Below are 19,701 nucleotides of genomic sequence, written 5' to 3' on the forward strand. Positions count from 1 at the left end.
TACATCAATGCCAAAGATTTCTATTTGTGATCGACCATGAACTGTTTTATGAGGAGGAAACGATGTTGCGTCTTCAAGAATGGAGACATGCTTGGCAAATATGTCGTGGAGACAGCCTACGCGGACTTGCCGTTGTGAATTACGACCATTTGCGAAGCGGAGATGTCTCGCAAGATCAGATTAAAGCGTTTCTGAAAGTGGGGCTAGCTATAGATTTTTCAAATAGGGAAGGAAACATTTTCGACGATATCAAAGATCGTTTGGGTTTATCTTTTCCCTCCCGAAAACGAAAGTCTATCAATCATTTTTGTGAGAAGACATTTAGAGGATGGTTTCGTCCTTGCTCTGACCAAGTTCACTCACTTGATATGCCTCATCCCATATTAGATTCGTCTAAACCAAAGTTTAAAACCCAAATATTAGACTTTATAAATCCTCTTGAAAGAAAGAATGACCAATGTAACAGCTTACGAGAGGATGTTTAAAACTGTATGTCATGGATGTGAAGGTAGTCATTAGCCCAAATAAATGCTGTCTGATGTTATTCATACCGGTTGTTAGGGCATTCTTGGCACACTGATTTTGACTACGGATTACTCAGTTTACCTGATCAAGACATAGGGCTCACAGCGGGTGTGACCGGCCCACAAGGGATGCTTACTCTTTCTAGGCATGTCCAGGGGTCTGTGTTTGCCCAATTCTTCGTTTTGTATTCCTTGATTATAGGAGTTATGCATATTGTTTAACGTCCCGCTTGAGAATGTTTCACTCACATGGAGACGTCACCACTGCCGGTGAGTAAGTCGGGTTCGGCGGAAACTTTGTGTAATGATCTGAAAATAAAATGGGGAAATAGGAATTTTAAGCTCATCAGAACAGTATTTACAAACAATCTGGAAGATATCTTTATGTAATTATCAATCTAAAATCAATGCCATTAAAAAATTGCTAGGTTTGTGGACTAAACGGGATTTATCTCCAATAGGTAAAATCACAATTATCAAAACTTTAGCACGCCCAAAGCTCATACACTTATTTTCAGCATTGCCTGACCCACCTAAAAAGTACTGGAAGAGTTGAATAAAATATTTTTATTTGGGGATACGAGGTAGAAATGTGTTAGTATTTTAAATCTTAGAAATGTGGATTTCATTTTTCACCTATCCAAAGAAAAACTTAATGAATTTGTAAATCATACTGACAGTGTGTTTTGGAAAGATGTGTTTAAAGCTCTACCAAGAGTTAAAGAAAGCTCTCTTTCTGTTACAGATTATTTGAATTTAGATATAAGAAACTTTGTTGATGTTAAAAAATGGAATTTTAATACAAATTTGGTTGACAGAGGCATTAAGACATTGAATGACTTAGTTTTGCAGAATGGAACATTCAAATGCTTTACTGATGTAAAAGATGTGGTTGGTACAAAGAACTTTTTGAGCTATGATTGTCTTATTTCAAAAGTACCCCCAAAAAATTAAGACAAATTGCTGATTTTAAAAACAAAATACATAATGAATTGTCGAGTCCAAATCAGTGAATTGTACAGAAAATGAACTCTAGTTTTAATGTTAAATTTTTATATCAAGTTTTGAAGGAAAAGGAGTTCATAGCCCCAGCCCCACAACTCAAAAGAGAGAAGTGGGAAACTTATCTCAGTGAAACTATTTCAGAAAAATGTTGGGAATTTTATTATATGAATGCATCATTATGCACAAAAGAAACAAAATTAATTTATCTTCAATACCGTATTCTTATGTGTTATATAGCTACAAACTCTTTCCTTCACAAACTTAAACTTGTAGATAATGACTTGTGTTCATTTTGCAAAAGCGAAAGAGAAACAGTCACTCATATTTTTTATGACTGTGTGTGTATCTGCCTTCTGGAGAGATTTTGTGAAATGGTACAATGCATTTGAAAAAGATTATAAAATCACAAAAAGAAGTGTGTTACTAGGCAATATTGATGGAAGTTGTTTGGAAAATTTTCTTCTTTTGTTAGCAAAAAAGCACATTTATTACTCCAGATCACAGGGCTCAAAACCCAAATTGTCAGATGCAATTTTGTTTAAATACTATAGAAATTTAGAAAAATATTGTCAAAATGTATTTCATAGCAAATCCAAAATGCTTGGTAAATGGGCATTGTATGATAATATAATGGACAAGTAGTTTATTGAAAATCTTAATACATTTTTATATGAAAAATAAAATAATTATCTTTATCTTTGAATGTATGTGTATATATGTATGTTTATTTGTGTATGCATGTATATATTTATATGTGTGTGTGTATGTATGTATATATTATATATATTATAGATATAATTCATTGTTATTGTTGATACAGAAGGTGCACAGAGTAATTGCAAGTGTGAATGAGCGAGTGTAGATTACAGTTTGTATGTATAAATGTGTTGAAAATACAAAAATAAAACATTTAAAAAAATTCTATCAGGTAGATATCGACATTTTTTGTTTGTGTGCAATTGTTTTTAAAAGCACTTGTTCATGGAAGAGGTGCATGTCTCGGAGTAGTGGAGATCTAATGTATGGACTGTGTGTTAGTGATGTGTCGGAGTAGTGGAGATCTAATGTATGGACTGTGTGTTAGTGTTGTGTCGGAGTAGTGGAGATCTAATGTATGGACTGTGTATTATAGTGTTGTCTCGGAGTAGTGGAGATCTAATGTATGGACTGTGTGTTAGTGTTGTCTCGGAGTAGTGGAGATCTAATGTATGGACTGTGTATTATAGTGATGTCTCGGAGTAGTGGAGATCTAATGTATGGACTGTGTATTATAGTGATGTCTCGGAGTAGTGGAGATCTAATGTATGGACTGTGTGTTCGTGTTGAATACCTCCCTACTTACTACGAAACATCAATCTAATCAAAATTAAATCCTTTGATCCGCTCACCTACGATCGCTCTGTATAAATTCGAAATGAATTGTCTCATAGAACTAGTGTTATTTTCCTACTCACCATGAAACATATGTATGTTATTTTTGTATTGCAAACCAACTCTTATTCCTGTGTGAGAATATTTTGCGATGTACGCGAGAACCTTGTTACCGCGAATATACGTTTAAAGAGTATCTCGATTGCATCAAGAATTCGCTGCGAAGCAGTTTAACAATGGTAAATTGCGATGAAGCCTATGACATGTCAAACGTTGCAATATTTGATCTTTTCCATTTGTATTGTATAATTTTCCATTTGTATTACACTGTATTTTATTATACCGGTAGAAGGCCAATCTCTAAAGCTTACAAAAAGCGTGAAACGATTACATGAATCGATAGAGGGATGAGATAGACTGGGACTTCATACATTTCAGAGAAATTATTGCCACCAAAAAAATTATGAAAAAAGGGGGGGGGGGTAGTAATATCCATACTTCAGGTGTCTGTGGTACGTCCCCTACAGCTGGTGACGGCTAAATATAAGTGGGACCTAAACTAATGAAATCCTTCGTAACAAATCAAAATAAACAATCCCTCGGATGTGATACAAATGAAAGATTTTGCAATGCAAATGGAAATTATACAATGCAAACGAAAAAATTGTATAATACAAATGGGAAATATAGAATACAAATGGAAAATTATACAATACAAATGGAAATTATACAATGCAAATGAAAAATTATACAATGCAAATGGAAAATATAGAATACAAATGGAAAATTATACAATATAAATGGAAAAGATCAAATATTGCAACGTTTGACATGCCATAGTATGAAGTCACCGCGAACAAAATTTGGTTTACAGCATTCTATGATTTGTATTAATGGATAAAACATTCTGAACTTGTAGAGACAGCGGATACTAAATTACAGTATAACTGTTGCTGTTTTATCATGCTTCATATAATCTGTTTAAAGCACAGACAATTATATCTATTAAAGAGTAAAGGTATAGAAATGAGTTAAAAACAATTAACCAAATAGTTTATAATTCTACTCTATATTCATACATAATCAATCTACGTTACTACAGCGATATAATTGCCTGGGGTTTAAAGGGCCATGGATACGATTTTTAAAAAGCTTTAAAAAATTCAAAATCTATTTTTCCATTTTTATTGTTTATAATGTTTAACTAAAGTTTTTATAATGGTCAACCAAAATTTTAATATTAGTTTTAGAGTTAAACGTGAGATACAGCACTCACAATTCTTTGTTATAAAAACGAGGCTCGTATCATGTTTTTGTTTACATTTAGATTGCCTTATAGAAAATAGCATGTTTAAAAGAAAATGAGGTTTGCTAAACACTGGAAACTATATAATTGTGTTCAGAATTAACTTGTAAATTGAAAAATCTGCTTTAAACGAACATTAACTTGTATATCTAACCTATGTAAACAAAAACATGTCACGACCCTTGTAATGTGAGCTCTGCATCTCCCATGTACCTCGAAAACTGACACTCTAATTTTTGCTGATCACTAGAATACCTTAGTTAAGCATTCTAAAAATTAAAATTGGAAAAATAAAATTTCAAAACGACCGGCTTAAATCGCTTTAAATCTCATGATAGTTGTCAAGAGTCCAAAACCACGGCTCTCAAACGTAATGACACACAATGTGGTAATAGAAGAATAGAAGAATGAAATAAAAGATGTTTGGCTTTAAATCATCCATGTTGCATAATATGTTAAATGATTTAGCAATGCCAAATCGATTTGATGGTATGGAAAGAAAGCACAAATATGTTTAATGCGCTGCTGAAAGGACCACTGTTGGAACACGGGGGGAATCCCCTGCGGACTTTCATGAATGAATGCCATATTGCACGGATGATCATAGCGAATTGTTGCACAACCATATAGGTAAGCATCTCTTTGATCCAGTAATCATAAACTTTTTTGACCCCACGAAACATTAAATATCATTCAACTTTCTACTCTTTAGCACACCCATTTAATTTTACTAGTGATATCTTAAAACAAAACATGTATTGTAACTTAACACATCGACTTGAAGACGGTATGCAGCACCTATATAATTTTTGTCTCGTACAACATGTCATGCAGAAAAAGATTCCTTCTAATCGAGAGTCAACTTAAAAGTTCTTCTTTATAATCACGGCTTTATGTTCCGTGCCTATTGTATAACTTTGGTTCATGTGTGACTAGTATTGTGAAATCGCCATACCAGACACGGACCTCGGCCGCAATATGCTAGTATATATGGCACCCGGATAAATCCACGCTTATCTAGTTTAAAGAAAGTTATATGGAACAAGGTGATCAAAATGTAGATATACGATTTGTTTGGGTCCATAAATCGCGGTGATGCACAGTTAAGTGTCAGCGCTTAAACTAATTTACTTTATCTGCCCGAAATTTGTTCAATATCATTTTAAAAACATCGAGCTGAGATTGTAGGATGATCATGCGTGGTGCATAGCTACACTAGTGGTGGAGTATTTAATACACCTTAGTGGAAAGTTACGAGCGAAAGTCAGGATAATATTCACTTATTTTGAATTACAGAAAGTAATCTGTTCTTCCTGTGTTTGATAAAAGAGAGTCGACGTAAGTAGTCTAAGCTAATCTTGTATTTAGAATTCACTGGGTTTTTTTTTTTTTTTTTTTTTTGCCAAAGCTTTATATATCTGTATATAAACATGTATATATAAGCACTAAAATCAACAACGATCGACACGAACAATTAGATTGTCAAACAAAGAGTAGAATATATCTATATAAAACACTGACAATGACCAGTGACACGAAAAATTAAGGGAGTTTCAACAGCCTCGTTTAAAGTCAGCATTTCGCAAATTCTATAATATGATCGGAATAACGATCTATTTTGCCAATGCTGTGTGTTTTCATACCAATTGTTAGGCCGTTCTGTACACTTTGAATTTGACTACGGATTATCTGATCAAGATACATAAGGCTCAAAGCGGGTGTGACCGGTCGACAGGGGATCCTTACTCTTCTTAAGTCCAGGTATCCGTAATTTTCTATTCCTTATAGGAGTTATGAGATTAATTACTGCTTGTTATCTTCACCTTTTCATTATTGAATTGTCAAATTGATGAACGACCTGTCCCTTCTTCAGGACGGCTATCTATATAGATATAAACGTAATAAAATACGGATAATCAAACTAGCACTTTAACTAAACTACAAAGAACTGGAATACTGGGTGTCTATATATTGAAAATCGTCACGTTATTACAATTAAAACACGTAGACCTATTCTCCACGAGAGTCAAGGCTGGACTAAAATAAGTTAGTGCGCGAATGAAGTTTTAAAAATAAAACCAAAGAACAGATTAACGAATTAGTATGAATAAGTGGGTTATCAGCTAGTTTCAACGAAAGGGTGATATAAAAAAAATCGTACCTGGAGGTGGAAAGCTCAATTACTAGTGTCGATTGTAGAAGAAATAATTAGGGGACTAAAGTCGTACACGCCCATCCATAGATGAATACTTATGAAAGGTGAATATAACGAACAGTGATCAATCTCATAAATCCCTTAAGCAATACAAAATAGATAGTTGGACAAACACGGACCCCTGGACAAACTAGAGGTGGGATCAGGTGCCTACGAGGAGTAAGCATCTCCTGTCGACCAGTCACACCCGCCGTGAGCCCTATATTTTGATCATGTAAACAGAGTTATCCGTAGTCAAAATCAGTTTGCCACGAACGGTCTAACAATCGGTATGAAACACGCCAGACAGCATTTAACCCAATGATAGGTTGTATTGACGAACTCGATCGTTATAATGACCGTAGAATTTTCGAAATGCTGAGTTCAATCGAGACTGTTGAAACCCCTGTAGCATCAACTTGTTTGTCAGTAGCTTGCCTCGATTTAAAAACTGACCATACGCAGAACATGCTCTTGCGTATCGAATCAATTGAGAGATATAAACACCATATGCTGGTGAATACTTATCTCAGACGGTTGAGAAAAGGGAAACAGAAGGCATACATAAATCACTCAAAGCAGGGAGGCGGGAAGATAAAACTCGCCATAATCGCTCCAAAGCCCAGATTCAGAGAGAGAGAGAGAGAGAGAGAGAGAGAGAGAGAGAGAGAGATGAGGATTGCCCATACATCCCATATGGAACAGACTGGAAGCAATGACCTCAAGGAAAGGTTTTAATCCTACATAAAAAGCCGTCTACTTTACATTGACAGCGAGACCAAAACTTCAAATTTGAAAAAAAAAACCAATTTCAACCTGCATATAAGATATACTAGAGAGGATCTGTCCAATATACCAGACATCGGTCCCCATAATTATCTCACCGTGTATCCCATCATAGTACACAAGAGGGGAGTAGAGAAGTTATTCAGAAGGAACCTAAATCCTCCCAAAGCTATCGGACCTGATTGTATACCTGCCTTCATTCTTAAAGCTGCAACAGGAACTATTTGCCTCTACTTTATTCGACTATATCAGATGTCATTAGACAGTGGAAGAAAACCAAATGACTGGCGCAGAAATATCGTGCTTATATTTTAAAAAGGGCGAAAACACCCAGTGCCCAATTATAGACCTGTGTCACTAACACCGGTTGTTTGTACGATACTTGAACACATTGCCTATGAACCATTTCGACAGACATGCCATCCTCTATGATGAAGATGGGTTCAGAGCTTCTGATGAAGATCCACTGAGGTACAGCTCATCTAGACAATTTATCACTGGCAAAAAATCTGGTTGAAGGGTCCTAAACAGACATTATGCTGGATTTCTCAAAGGCATTCGACAAAGTCCCACACTACCGCCTCCTCCTCAATATGAACCACAATGGAGTTAGAGGAACGACATTAAAGTGGATAGAGGACTTCCTTCATGACAGAACTCAAATCAGTTTTATCAGAGGGTCACAAATTCCAAGCTTTAGATGTTCTGTCAGGAGTGCCCCAGGGAACGGTCCTCGTCCCGTTGCTATTTTTAGCACATGTTAAGGGTCTTCCACAGGCCACCAATTCTGATGCAAGACTATTTGCTGATGGCTGCCTAGTCTACGGCAAGATTCGGAACCAGAAGTATACTACTGCGCCCTAAGAGGACCTCACCTCACTGGAGGGATGGGAACAGAGATGGCAAATGTCGTTCCCCCCAAGAGAAATGCACGGTCATCAGAATAACCGACATACGTCATTCATAGCAAGCCATTTACAAGCTCCATGGACACAATCTAGAAATAATACCATATGGTAAATATCTAGGGTAATTATTAGTGAGGATTTGCACTGGTTGAGGCATATCAACAATACCTTCGGCTTTTTTAGACGAAGCCTCAACAGATGCAGGCAGGAAGTCGAAGTTAATGCCTACCTCACATTGGTAAGACCAGGATTAGAATATGCATCTATGGTGTTGGATCCTTACCATGCTACCGACATTAAGTACCTAGAGGCAGTACATTTGAGAGCTACCAGATTCACCCACAGCGATTACAGAAGCCATACTCCAGGAAGTGGACCAGCAGTGCTGGACAGGTTGAAGTGGGATTCCCTCCTAGTACGACGTACTAAAAGCAGATTGATAAAATTAAAAAAATGTGTTTGAAAATACAGAAGAACGCAGTAGACCTCTACAATACCGTACCTAATTTTACACCGCTGGAGATGCCAGAGCGTGTGGTGGACACAATATCTGGCATCAGAGGACCCGCAAAGATGTATCCCGCCACTCTTTTGGTTCCAGATCCGCGCGCTGCTGTAATGCCTTACCAAAGAACATCACATCAACCCAGTCCTTAGAGGATTTATGAGATCAATTACATCAAAGACTCGGAATCGTGATGGCACTACAATAGGCACGACATGTGCATGTATATAGTTTTAATCTTTTAATGGAGAGGTAAACTGTTAAAAAACAAACAGAACTACACTGAGTACTTGGATAGCTTAGGTCATATTCAGCCTCTCACTTCATCAAGAACAGCACCCATTAGAAAATCAAGCTGTGCAAGAGAGGCTATGAAGCCCCAAAAGTGCAAACAACTATTAATGAGATGTCAAAACAGGACAGACAATACCTACTGCAATATAAATAAAAATTAGTAGGTGACAGAGCCCCATCGTTACAACGGACCATTCTGTTATGAAATACCCTAACAAAATTCTGAAGAAGCATATTCCTATTATTCATACTAACCAAAGAATGGCTGAGTTCTTCAAAGAACTGGCTGCTTTCAGTGTAGGAGAAACTGAAGACCTACGTAGAAGGAGATCAATAACCACCGGTCTACCATTAAAACTAAACAAGTCAAAGAACCCATTGCCGAACATTTTAATCTCACAGGACACAGATGGGAAGATATGACAGTAGTAGGTATTTACCACAACATTCACTGGACTGATGCGGAAAAGAGCAAGGAAAAATTCTGGATGCATAGACTGAAGGCATTCCGGACCCCCCCCCCCCCCCCATGGCATGAAGAAACTCTTGAAATGACCTCGCCAGAATGAATACGACCTTTACTTATGTAATTTACTCCGTGTAGTTCTGTTTGTGTTTTTCTTTCTTTCAATCATTCTTTAATTCTTTTCTTTTCATTTTCAGTATTTATTTATTTATTTCCACTACAGTTCTAGACTAGTAATTGAGCTTTACACCTCCAGGTACGATTTTCTAAAAATAATAACCCCTCATTGGAACCAGTTAATGTAATAATCCATTTATTATACTAATTTGTTAACCCGTTCTTTGGTGTGTTTTTTACTTCGCGCACCAGCTTAGTCTGTCTAGTCCAGCCCTGACTCTCGTTGAGAATAGACGTTCTTTAATAAATGTCTTTAAAAACGTGACGATTTTCAATATGTCAACACCCTGTTTAGTTTAGTTTCTTCTTTTTTCTACAGTATTGTTCGTGTCGTTGATCATTTTTTAAAGTGCTTTTGTGTCGTTGGTGATTTTAGTGCTTATATATACATGTATTATATTTATACATTTAAATATACAGATCTGGCAAATAAACAGTGAATTCAAAATACAACTGGAACTTAGACAATTTACGTCGATCAAACAAACCGGAGAACAGAATGATTTTCCATGATTTAAGATTGTGAATGTTATCAGGATTGTTGTATTGATGATATCGGGTTCCCCCCATTTAAAAAAAAAAACTTACATGACAAATCTAAAATAAGACCACGTTTACAATGAACATTCAGTTGGAATACCATTTGTCGAAAACTTATCCAATCAAAATAATTTTCTCTAATCAAATTGTCAAAATCTGACATAAATTACGTGTTCTCAAAGTAACAGCTACCCTGGTATTATTGCATGAAAATGGATCTGCCGAGAAAAACATTAACGTTAATTTTATTCTATTTTTTAAAAAAAAAAACCGGCCCACATTTTGAAAAATTGCTTTCCTTGACTTTTAAGCTTCTTACACAGTACAAGGTTTTGTCAATGACCGTTTTGATGCAAATTTCTTTATTTTCTTAAAGTTTTATTCCGTTGATTTCTAATACTTTGCATAGTGTTTGACATAAAAATGACAAGAAAAACACCTTTAGTTTTGTTGATCTTAATTATAGTGTTTAATCTTAATAATTTTACAGTATAAGATCTTATGTCATACAATTGTGATTTATTGTTTTATTCCTCTTCTTACCCTTATAAACCGCCTTAGAGTACTAGTAATTTGTTTTACATAAGGCGCTATATAAATTTTATCATCATTATTTTTATTATTATCGATTTTTAGGAAGAAACTATCAATTTAAGACACTTCGAAAAAAATATTTATCCTCCGTCAATTGTTAATTTTGGAGTTTTTTATTACATAAATTTTATATAACTTTTTAAATGCCAATGTACACGCGTAAAGGCAAACTTTCATTATGGAATAGGTACGAAATCGTGTCTTTTTGCCTACTAAAAGACTACATGTATTTCTTTATATATTTTTTTTATCAGCAAGCCTTCAAACAATAAACGCAATGAAAATTGCACGTTTTTATTACATTATGTTCAGTATCCTGTATATGTAACTATCAGGACTGATATTGGGCCATTTTAAAAAAGCAAAACTTTTTATGTGCAGTATTCAGGTCTCTTTAGATTGTCTCCTAGAACTTTCAATGCAAATAAATTATTTTAAAAAATTTATATCATATCTCGCATATCCATCAAAGCCCCAGCTCATAGCTTCAATAGCCTGTTTACGTAGCCATGTAGGGTTGCCATTCAAAATAAAAGTCGACCATGTTCAAAGTAACTGACTGACTTTAAATCGTGACTCTTGAATAAAAAGGAGGAAGAGTGCAATCTAAAAGCACATGGGAAAAAAGTTTTATGACTTTAATGGTTATAAGGATAAATAGTTTCCCACAGTCTTAAAAATTTCATAAAATGTATAGTAATAGTTTTACATTTTTGCATTACGATTTGATAGATACAAATTTGAACATTTTAGCAAAATTATAAAATACATACATTTGTCTTGAAATTTGATTTCAAACTACACCATTCATCTAAAGGCAAGTTATATGAGAGTGGACTACATAATTCGATATAAATGATAAGACCCCATCGTTACAATAAACATGGATCTCTTTCTTCTGTGTTATACGGCATATTGTAAGATATATATCATACTTAAAACGATGTATCAAATAGGATGTAAATACAACAGCAAATGATAAAACAGCCAATAGAACTGTAAAGTACATGTACATGGGCAGTTGGCTTTCGTTCGGACATTCAAAGTTTTCCCTTGTCCATGATACAATTTGGTAAAATCTCTCCTCGATTTGTTAATATTAGTATTTCGTTGTATATATACTCTTTACTTCATGATATACATGTAACTTGATGTATATGCAATTACATTTTTGTAAATTGTTTCACGTCCCATTCAAAAACTTCTCACTCATATACATGTAAAGACGTTTATAGACGAAATGCTAAAAATTTTGGTCTGTGTATGGCGCTTAGTGCCACAGACGTAACGGTTTTCCATCATGCAAACGCATACACCTACCGCTCCGTTTTAATGTCATTTACAAAAGACCAGCGACTTCTATTTCTAATGTCGTGCGATTGACGAAGGGAGAATTACTACCTCTGTTAAATGCCTTCAGTTGGACGCTGTATTGGAATCTAGAATCGAACCCTAAGACCTCTGGTTGTGAAGAGTTCATTTTAACCACTAGGTTACCGCATGATGCACTATTGTATATTCATTATTTAAGTTTACACTGTCATTGTACATTCCGCGTATTATGTACACCAACTCCCATGCCCTTATAGGGATGTAATTACATGTTTAGGTTGTTTTAGTTGTATATTATTTAACGTTCCCTTCGACATTTTTTCACTTAAATATGGAGACATCACCATTGCCGGTGAAGGGTTGCAAAATTTAGGCTTATACTCGGCGCTTATGGCCTTTGAGCAGAGAGAAATATTTAGCGTGCCACAACTGCAGTGACACGGGGCCTTGGTTTTTGCGGTCTCATCCGAAGGCCCACCCCATGTGATCGCCTCTTACGACAAGCATGCAGCAAGGGGTACTGAGGACCTATTCTATCCTGAATCCTCACGGCGACCCTGTTTAGGTAGCACACATGTTTCAGTTTTGGATATACATAACTCATACAGGCTTTTCCAACTGACTGATTTTTAAAAAAAAAAAAAAAGGCGTATGTAGTTTAGCCCCTTTGGAGCAGAATCTTCGTTTGCACTCTATAGTCCCAGCGAAAGATGAAAATCCTCGTATCGAATCCCAGTATAAGACATGGAAAAAGGAAACACCAAAAGAAAAAAGGCAGTTACATATTAGCAGACACACTGGTTCTGTTATTAAGATATAAGTGCTTTGTAAACGTACATAAAGTTATATGACTCATTCTTATAACATCTTTGATCTATCTAAATCAAGTCATCTCTGCCTTCGACGGGTTGGATTATCCGGTGCACACATCAATCTTATAAATACACGTTTGTGAATTGACAGATTTATGATTTGTTAAAATTCAATTCCAAGGGCGATACTTGCATATATGACACCAATAAAATCAAATATCGGGTGACATGCTAAAGAGGGATATTTTTATGGCTAACGCAAGTATAAATATAACCCCATATTTCGTTTTACAGGTGACAGATGGACTTTGTGAGGATGGGAAAACATCACCTTTTCTGGTCAGTGATCGTGTCAGTTTTCTTCGCTCTGAGAGTATCTACTGCACTTTGGCAAGACCCGTGCCGATATGGCTGCTTTCCTTGGCAGCAAGGGAAACACAATAGATCGAAACTCATGTGTCCTGATCACTGTATAACGGACAATCTGATAGAGGATGATCAACGGTCATGCTGTAACTGTAGATCCCAGCCGATCTGGAAATGTTCTACGCAGTGGCCGTATCGCGGTGTGGATATAGAGTACATTGACCGGAGAGGGGATGGGCTTGCAGCTTACAGCGACACCAATACAAACTTGAATATTTCAAAGTTGTTTCACACTCACGGGTTTCTCTCTAAAATCCCTGACAACATATGCGATTTCCAGAATCTGGTGGAAATAGATTTCAGCTGGAACTGGATATCTGTTTTGAAAAACATCAATTGTTTATTAAGACTAGACACATTGATTCTGAAAAACAATTTGATTACAGTACTCAGAAACGATACTCTCCATGGGATGACTGAACTCAGGGTGTTAGATTTGTCCAATAATCTTTTGGTGCTGATTGAACCTTACACAATATCCGATCCATCCATAGGAATGCTTCACATCCTCTTCCAAAATAATTCTTTAGAATCTGTTGACATCACCAATGTTGTAATTGAAAACCCGTTCTGTGTTGCAGATTTTTCAAATAATATCATCAAGGAGATCGTCAATGTTGTTGATTGGATAATAGATATATCAAAGGATTATGGAGATGGTGGATTTGTGGATTTGTCGAACAACATTTTCGATTCATTTCCTAATTTCGAAGAATTGGGAGTTGAAGATCTCACTTATCTCGGAAAAGTGTTTTCTTTTGGATTTGATTTTAGAAATGCTAATTTTTCATGTGATTGCAAAATGCAGCCTTTCCTAGCGATGACCGAGGAGGCCATTAGGAAAATCTGGAGAAATTATTACAATATTACCTGTGCTAATCCCCCATCTCTTCAGGGACAATCTGTTTTCGATTTAGTAATGGACAATCAATTGGATAAGTTTATTTGTGAAATTAAATGGGAGAGGTGCCCCAGACATTGCCGCTGCTTCCGTCAGCCTTCGCAAAATCGTTTGGTTGTTAACTGCTCAGACACTCAGCAGAAAGCATTGCCGAAGACTCTTCCCTTCGTTCAAGACGACGAATTTTTAGATTTGGATTTCAGTATAAACAGCATTACCGAATTCAATACCAGAGATTATCTCAACGTTACTGTAGCTCTCAACATTGATGACAATAGTAAATTGAACAAAATTGATAAAAAATCCTTTTCTGATTCTAGAGATATACAAAATCTTTCCATAAGGAACACTAAAATGCTCCGAGACATTCCGAAAACTTTAGAGTCTCTTGATCCTTGTCAAGTGTCTTTCGGTGATTTGTATTTGAATTGTGATTGCGACATTCGGTGGATTGCGGCATGGGTTCACAGTCCGAAATCATCAAATTGTCCTGGTAACAATAACATTTATTGTTTCACAGATGAAGGTAAGAAACTGCCATCAACAATGTGGACAAAAGACAATCTAAATTGTTCAGACATAAATTGGACAGCCATTGTAGTAGCCGTTGTTTTTGGGATTTCTTCGCTTTTGATAGGAACAATAGCATTGGTGGTGTATCACTATAGATATGAAATTTATCTCTTAACAAGAAGAGAAAACAAAGACAGAATATCCGGAAATGAATACTTAAAATTCGATATTTATGTATCCTTCAACGAAAACAACAGAGATCTGTTTTCTTGGGTCTTTACCAAGCTAGAACCGGAACTGAATGCAGCAGGTTACTCTGTTTGTCTAGCTTGCAGGGATATTCCACCAGGTGACGTCAAATCAGAAGCCATCTCGGAATACTTACAAGAGTCTAAAAAGTTTTTGTTTTTAGTGGATGAGGATTTCCTTCACACAGAAGATGTGTCAATCTGGTGCCTTCAAGAATGGCGTCATTCATGGCATATCTTCAAATCACAGAAACTCAGAAACATAGCGGTCGTCAATTACGACCAAGTGCGTATGAGAAACATCAGTCACCCACAAATTCGAGCATTCTTCAGATTAGGATTAACTGTTGATTTCTCGAATAGAAAACGAAGAATATTTGACGAAATATTGGAACGACTAAAACTCGAGCGAATACGCGATACAAAAATGAACATGGCGTATCCTCCGATGAGGAACTTCCTTCCACTTGGAAATCTGTATCTTCCTGATTGTCGACGTTGTGATACACCAAAGCAGAAATTCAAACCTCAGAGCATTGAATTGGATCCATTTAGCAACGTGCCTCCGTGTGCTTTTGACTTTCCTCGCTGTGATACTCCACATCTAAAATTCAAACTACCTCCAGTTTTGAAGTTTGCAAAAATACACCCATTTAACACTTAGTACATACGCTGTGACACACGGGCAATAATGCTCAGTCTGGTAATTGTTTGAGCAAATATTTGGTATATGTAATTTCCTTTAATGCTAGGTGAAGATAACGAACAGTGATCAATATCATAACTCCTACAAACAATACAAAATAGATAGCTGGGCAAACACGGACCCTTGGACACACCAGAGGTGGGATCAGGTGCCTAGGAGGAGTCAGCATCCCCTGTTGTTTTGCAGAATCAACAAGGTCTATAGCGTTAGATGCCAGAATAAAATCACTAGATCTTCCCAACTTGTTATTCATCATTACCCCCGCTATATATACATTGTATATGACGTTGTGTATGCGGTTTTTTTTTTTTGGTTTTTTTTTTTTTTGTATAAGTTAATAAATCGGATTAATATTGAGTGAAATATTTTTATGCATATACATGTCATTTGTCAGGAGTAGTGTACAGAAATATACTGGGAAGATTGTCACTCAGATTTGCCCAGGTTTATGTTAATTATATTGTAGTGTGTGTACTGTTTGAATGTTTGAGTCAATATATGTACATTGTAAATACTAGCGTTCCAAAAACACTCTTTCACTTTGTTTGATCGAGCTTGCAGGAATTTGGGCGAAGCTTCTCATATATTTCAATGAAACAGGTTTTACTTATATTCTCGGTGACCAATCAGATTGACAGAATGACAAAACATGATCATCGAAACTCAGTTTCGTTGACATTAGATAACCAATCAGTGAGTGGCATGACAATTCACGCGTGGGATTTTCACACGGTTCTCCACACGAAAAGTCACACTGTTTCTGGAATGATAGTATATTATTTATTGGATCGAATGTTAAAGTGTATGGACTTGTATCACATGCAATGTGTTTGTAAAATTGTAGGACTCTGTAAATGTAACACTACTTTGTGTTTTTAATATTGTGGGACTCTGTAACAGTACGTGAACGTATGTTTTTTGTTGTGTTTTTTTTTTAGAGATAAATACCGGCCGTCTCAATGATTTGTCAAAATATTCTGAAATAAAATGTAGATTGAAATTATGTACTTTATAATAATTCTTCTTTCACATGAGTTAATCTTCGGGGAAAGATGTACTGAACAGGTATGGTGAATCTGAACATTACAAGTTAAGTTAGCTACTAATTGGCTACTTAAAAAGAGAAAAGTTGGCTACTAGTAGCCAGCTACTTAAACTAGGAAATGTTATAGATACTAATAGCCAGTTGCCAGTAATCAGATACTAAAAGTAGGAAAAGTTAGCTACTCGTAGCCATTTACTACATGATTGATTGAATATTGTTTTACGTCCCTCTCGAGAATATTTCACTCACTGCCGATGAAGGGCTGCAAAATTTAGGCCTATGCTCGGCGATTATGGCCATTGAGCAGGGAGGGATTTTTATCGTGCCACACCTGCTGCGACACGGGACCTCGTTTTGTTTTGGTCTAATCCGAAGGACCGCCCCATTTAGTCGCCTCTTACGACAATCAGGGGGTACTGAGAACCTATTCTAACCCGGATCCCCACGGGATGCCATTTACTACAAGATATAAAAGTTATAATTACCGATAGTCAGCAATCAGATAAATGTTATAATTACTGAATTTGAATTGTTTTTTCTATCAGGTTTATTTCTAAAGATGATGAGGAGTCGTATGAAATTCCAAACTTCATGCTCTTTTTCCCCAATTACTTAACTTTGCAATGCAAAATACGAATAAATTTTTCCAGCTGAGTGTTTCCTTTGAAAATGGTACGGATTGAATTCAGGTCTTCATTCATTTGATAAACCATCCACTTTGAGATATGAGCTACTTTTACAATTTGATTCGAGTTACTCTCAAATTTCAATATTTGTGTGAATTCCATAAGGAACTATGTGTTTGTGTAAGATATCTGGCGAATAAACAACTATACATATGACAAGAAGTGAGATAGAGTGTCTTGATATGCCACCAATTTTCAGATATCTCTCTTAAGGAAATCAGCTACTTATGCATTTTGATTAGAGGTACAATGAAATTTCAAGATCTGTGTGAATACCTTTAGTTAAGGAACTATGTTTATATCAGATATTTATCTTATATGGCGAGAAGTGATATTGGGTATCTTGATATGCCATAAATTTTCAGATATCACGCTTAAGGAAGTCAGCTACTTATACGTTTTGAATCCAGATAACCTAAAATTTCAAGTTTTTCGTTTAAGATGTAAGGAACTCTGTGTTTGTATTAGATATCTGATTAATTTCCAACTACATCAACATGTATCCATATCGAGACGAGGGATATCTGGTATCTTGATGTGCCATCAATTTTCAGATATCACATTTAAGGAAGTCAGCTAATTATACCTTTTGAATCCAGGTAACCCGAAATTTCAATATTAGCATGACTACCTTAAGGGATCCTGTGTTTATATTAGCTTTCTGACTAATTGAACATTTATTACAGCGTTACACATTTGGATTTTTGACATATAATTTGCAAAAATGTTGCAATTCTTCGTAATAACTTCAACCACTTTTAGGTCCCCAGTGGGCCGTGTTTTTGTATATTAATGATAATGAAATCTGCTTGAAAACTAATAAACACTCGCTGCAATCTATAATACAGGGATACATATTGGGATTATTTTTCCAAATCTCACCCAATCATGGTTCCGTGTGTCTAGTATCTTTTTCATAGACATACTTGACAAATTAATATCGAATAAAGAGTTATTTTTAATCGGAAATGGGCGCATACATTTTTTAATCATATTCATTAATTCATTCAGACATGTACCGTTGTCTTCATGGAATATTATATCTACATCAGTCCTCACGAAAACTTTTTCTGAGACACTAACCAGTATCGCTAATTAATTCGACATGATTTCTTGGGGAAAATAATACCCCCCCCCCCACTAAAAACAATTTTTATTTGAAGTTTGTGAGTAAAATGTCCAGAGTTTACACATCGATAATTTCTTCAAAAAGAAAGTTTGATTCCCTGTATCATCAATATCAAAAATTTGAGTAGTTCCCCCGCACTATGTTATTTGTTTTCTAGCGCGTATGTATACATACATGTAGCGTCTTTGGATTTTTTGATGTGTAAATTTTCGTTTAGATTTATTTTTTTCCAATCAAAACAATTATGATAAATAACATTGGAATTATGGTAATACTTTAAATATACCTTGGTTATAAACCAAGGGAATACATACTGCACAATAGCAGTGGCGTGTCTAGAAAGGGGGAGGTACTGACAGTGGACCGTTTTTGGTTGAATGTCTTTAACAAAAAAAATCATTTTTGCCATCTTGGCGTCGTCACCCCCTCCTTTAGGCGGAAAAGGTATAAACTTGCTTATATATCAACCCCCTCAACCCTTTGAAAATGTTCTGGATTCGCCGCAAAGTAGGTGTATTGGTATGCTGTAAGAACCATCATCTCTGATGAGCGTTTAGGATCCAATCACACCCCCCCCCCATTTCCAATTCTGTCAGTTCCCGGTCACTTTATCGTAATCACTCTCCACAGAAATAGGAATTTCTTTATTCGTTTACAATAATTCTATAATAGATAAGTAAATAAAATCCATTTACAGTAACAGCAGATGCTTCAATTTTTTCAACTCTAATGTTCGGGGGGTTGGGTTATCAGTAAAACTATGTTTCACTATATCATGTCAAATACTTTAAATAATCAATGCCTTATTAATGAACAGGGTTTGTTCCTAACTTGATTTGAACATATTTTATTGCATATATGATATACAACAGGTTTGAACACAAGTTCTTACAACTTACGAGGTTCTCTCCTAAGATGAATTGATAGCAATTGTCATAAAACATATGCATAGACAAAATAAATACATGTACATATAGCATAAAATGAATTACTATCATGATAATATGCTTGAATTCAATATAAATTTGTGAATAACATTAAAAATGTTGCTGTTAGTTTCATAACCCAAACTGTCACTGCCCCAAAGTAAAATCCGTGTATCATTAATAGATAATTCTTGCAGTTGAAAGAGTTCGTTAAACAAAACATTTCTTACTACTGAAAATCTTTTACAAACAAAGAAAAAATGATATGCATCAATCACAGTTAGGAGAATCGACAATGGGTTTTTCC

The 19,701-nt window shown here is 35.7% G+C and overlaps 1 protein-coding gene across 1 annotated transcript; it reads left to right on the forward strand.

Annotated features, from left to right (window-relative positions):
• Positions 1–4,711: 4,711 nt before the first annotated feature.
• On the forward strand, positions 4,712–16,611 carry LOC125654673 (protein toll-like). The gene is made up of 2 exons (XM_048884679.2): positions 4,712–4,836; positions 13,109–16,611. The coding sequence occupies exon 2, from the start codon at positions 13,116–13,118 to the stop codon at positions 15,564–15,566; it is 2,451 nt and encodes an 816-aa protein (XP_048740636.2). The 5' UTR covers positions 4,712–4,836; positions 13,109–13,115; the 3' UTR covers positions 15,567–16,611.
• Positions 16,612–19,701: the final 3,090 nt, after the last annotated feature.

Source organism: Ostrea edulis, chromosome 7 (genome assembly GCF_947568905.1).
Source record: "Ostrea edulis chromosome 7, xbOstEdul1.1, whole genome shotgun sequence".
Taxonomy (NCBI): Eukaryota; Metazoa; Mollusca; class Bivalvia; order Ostreida; family Ostreidae; genus Ostrea; species Ostrea edulis.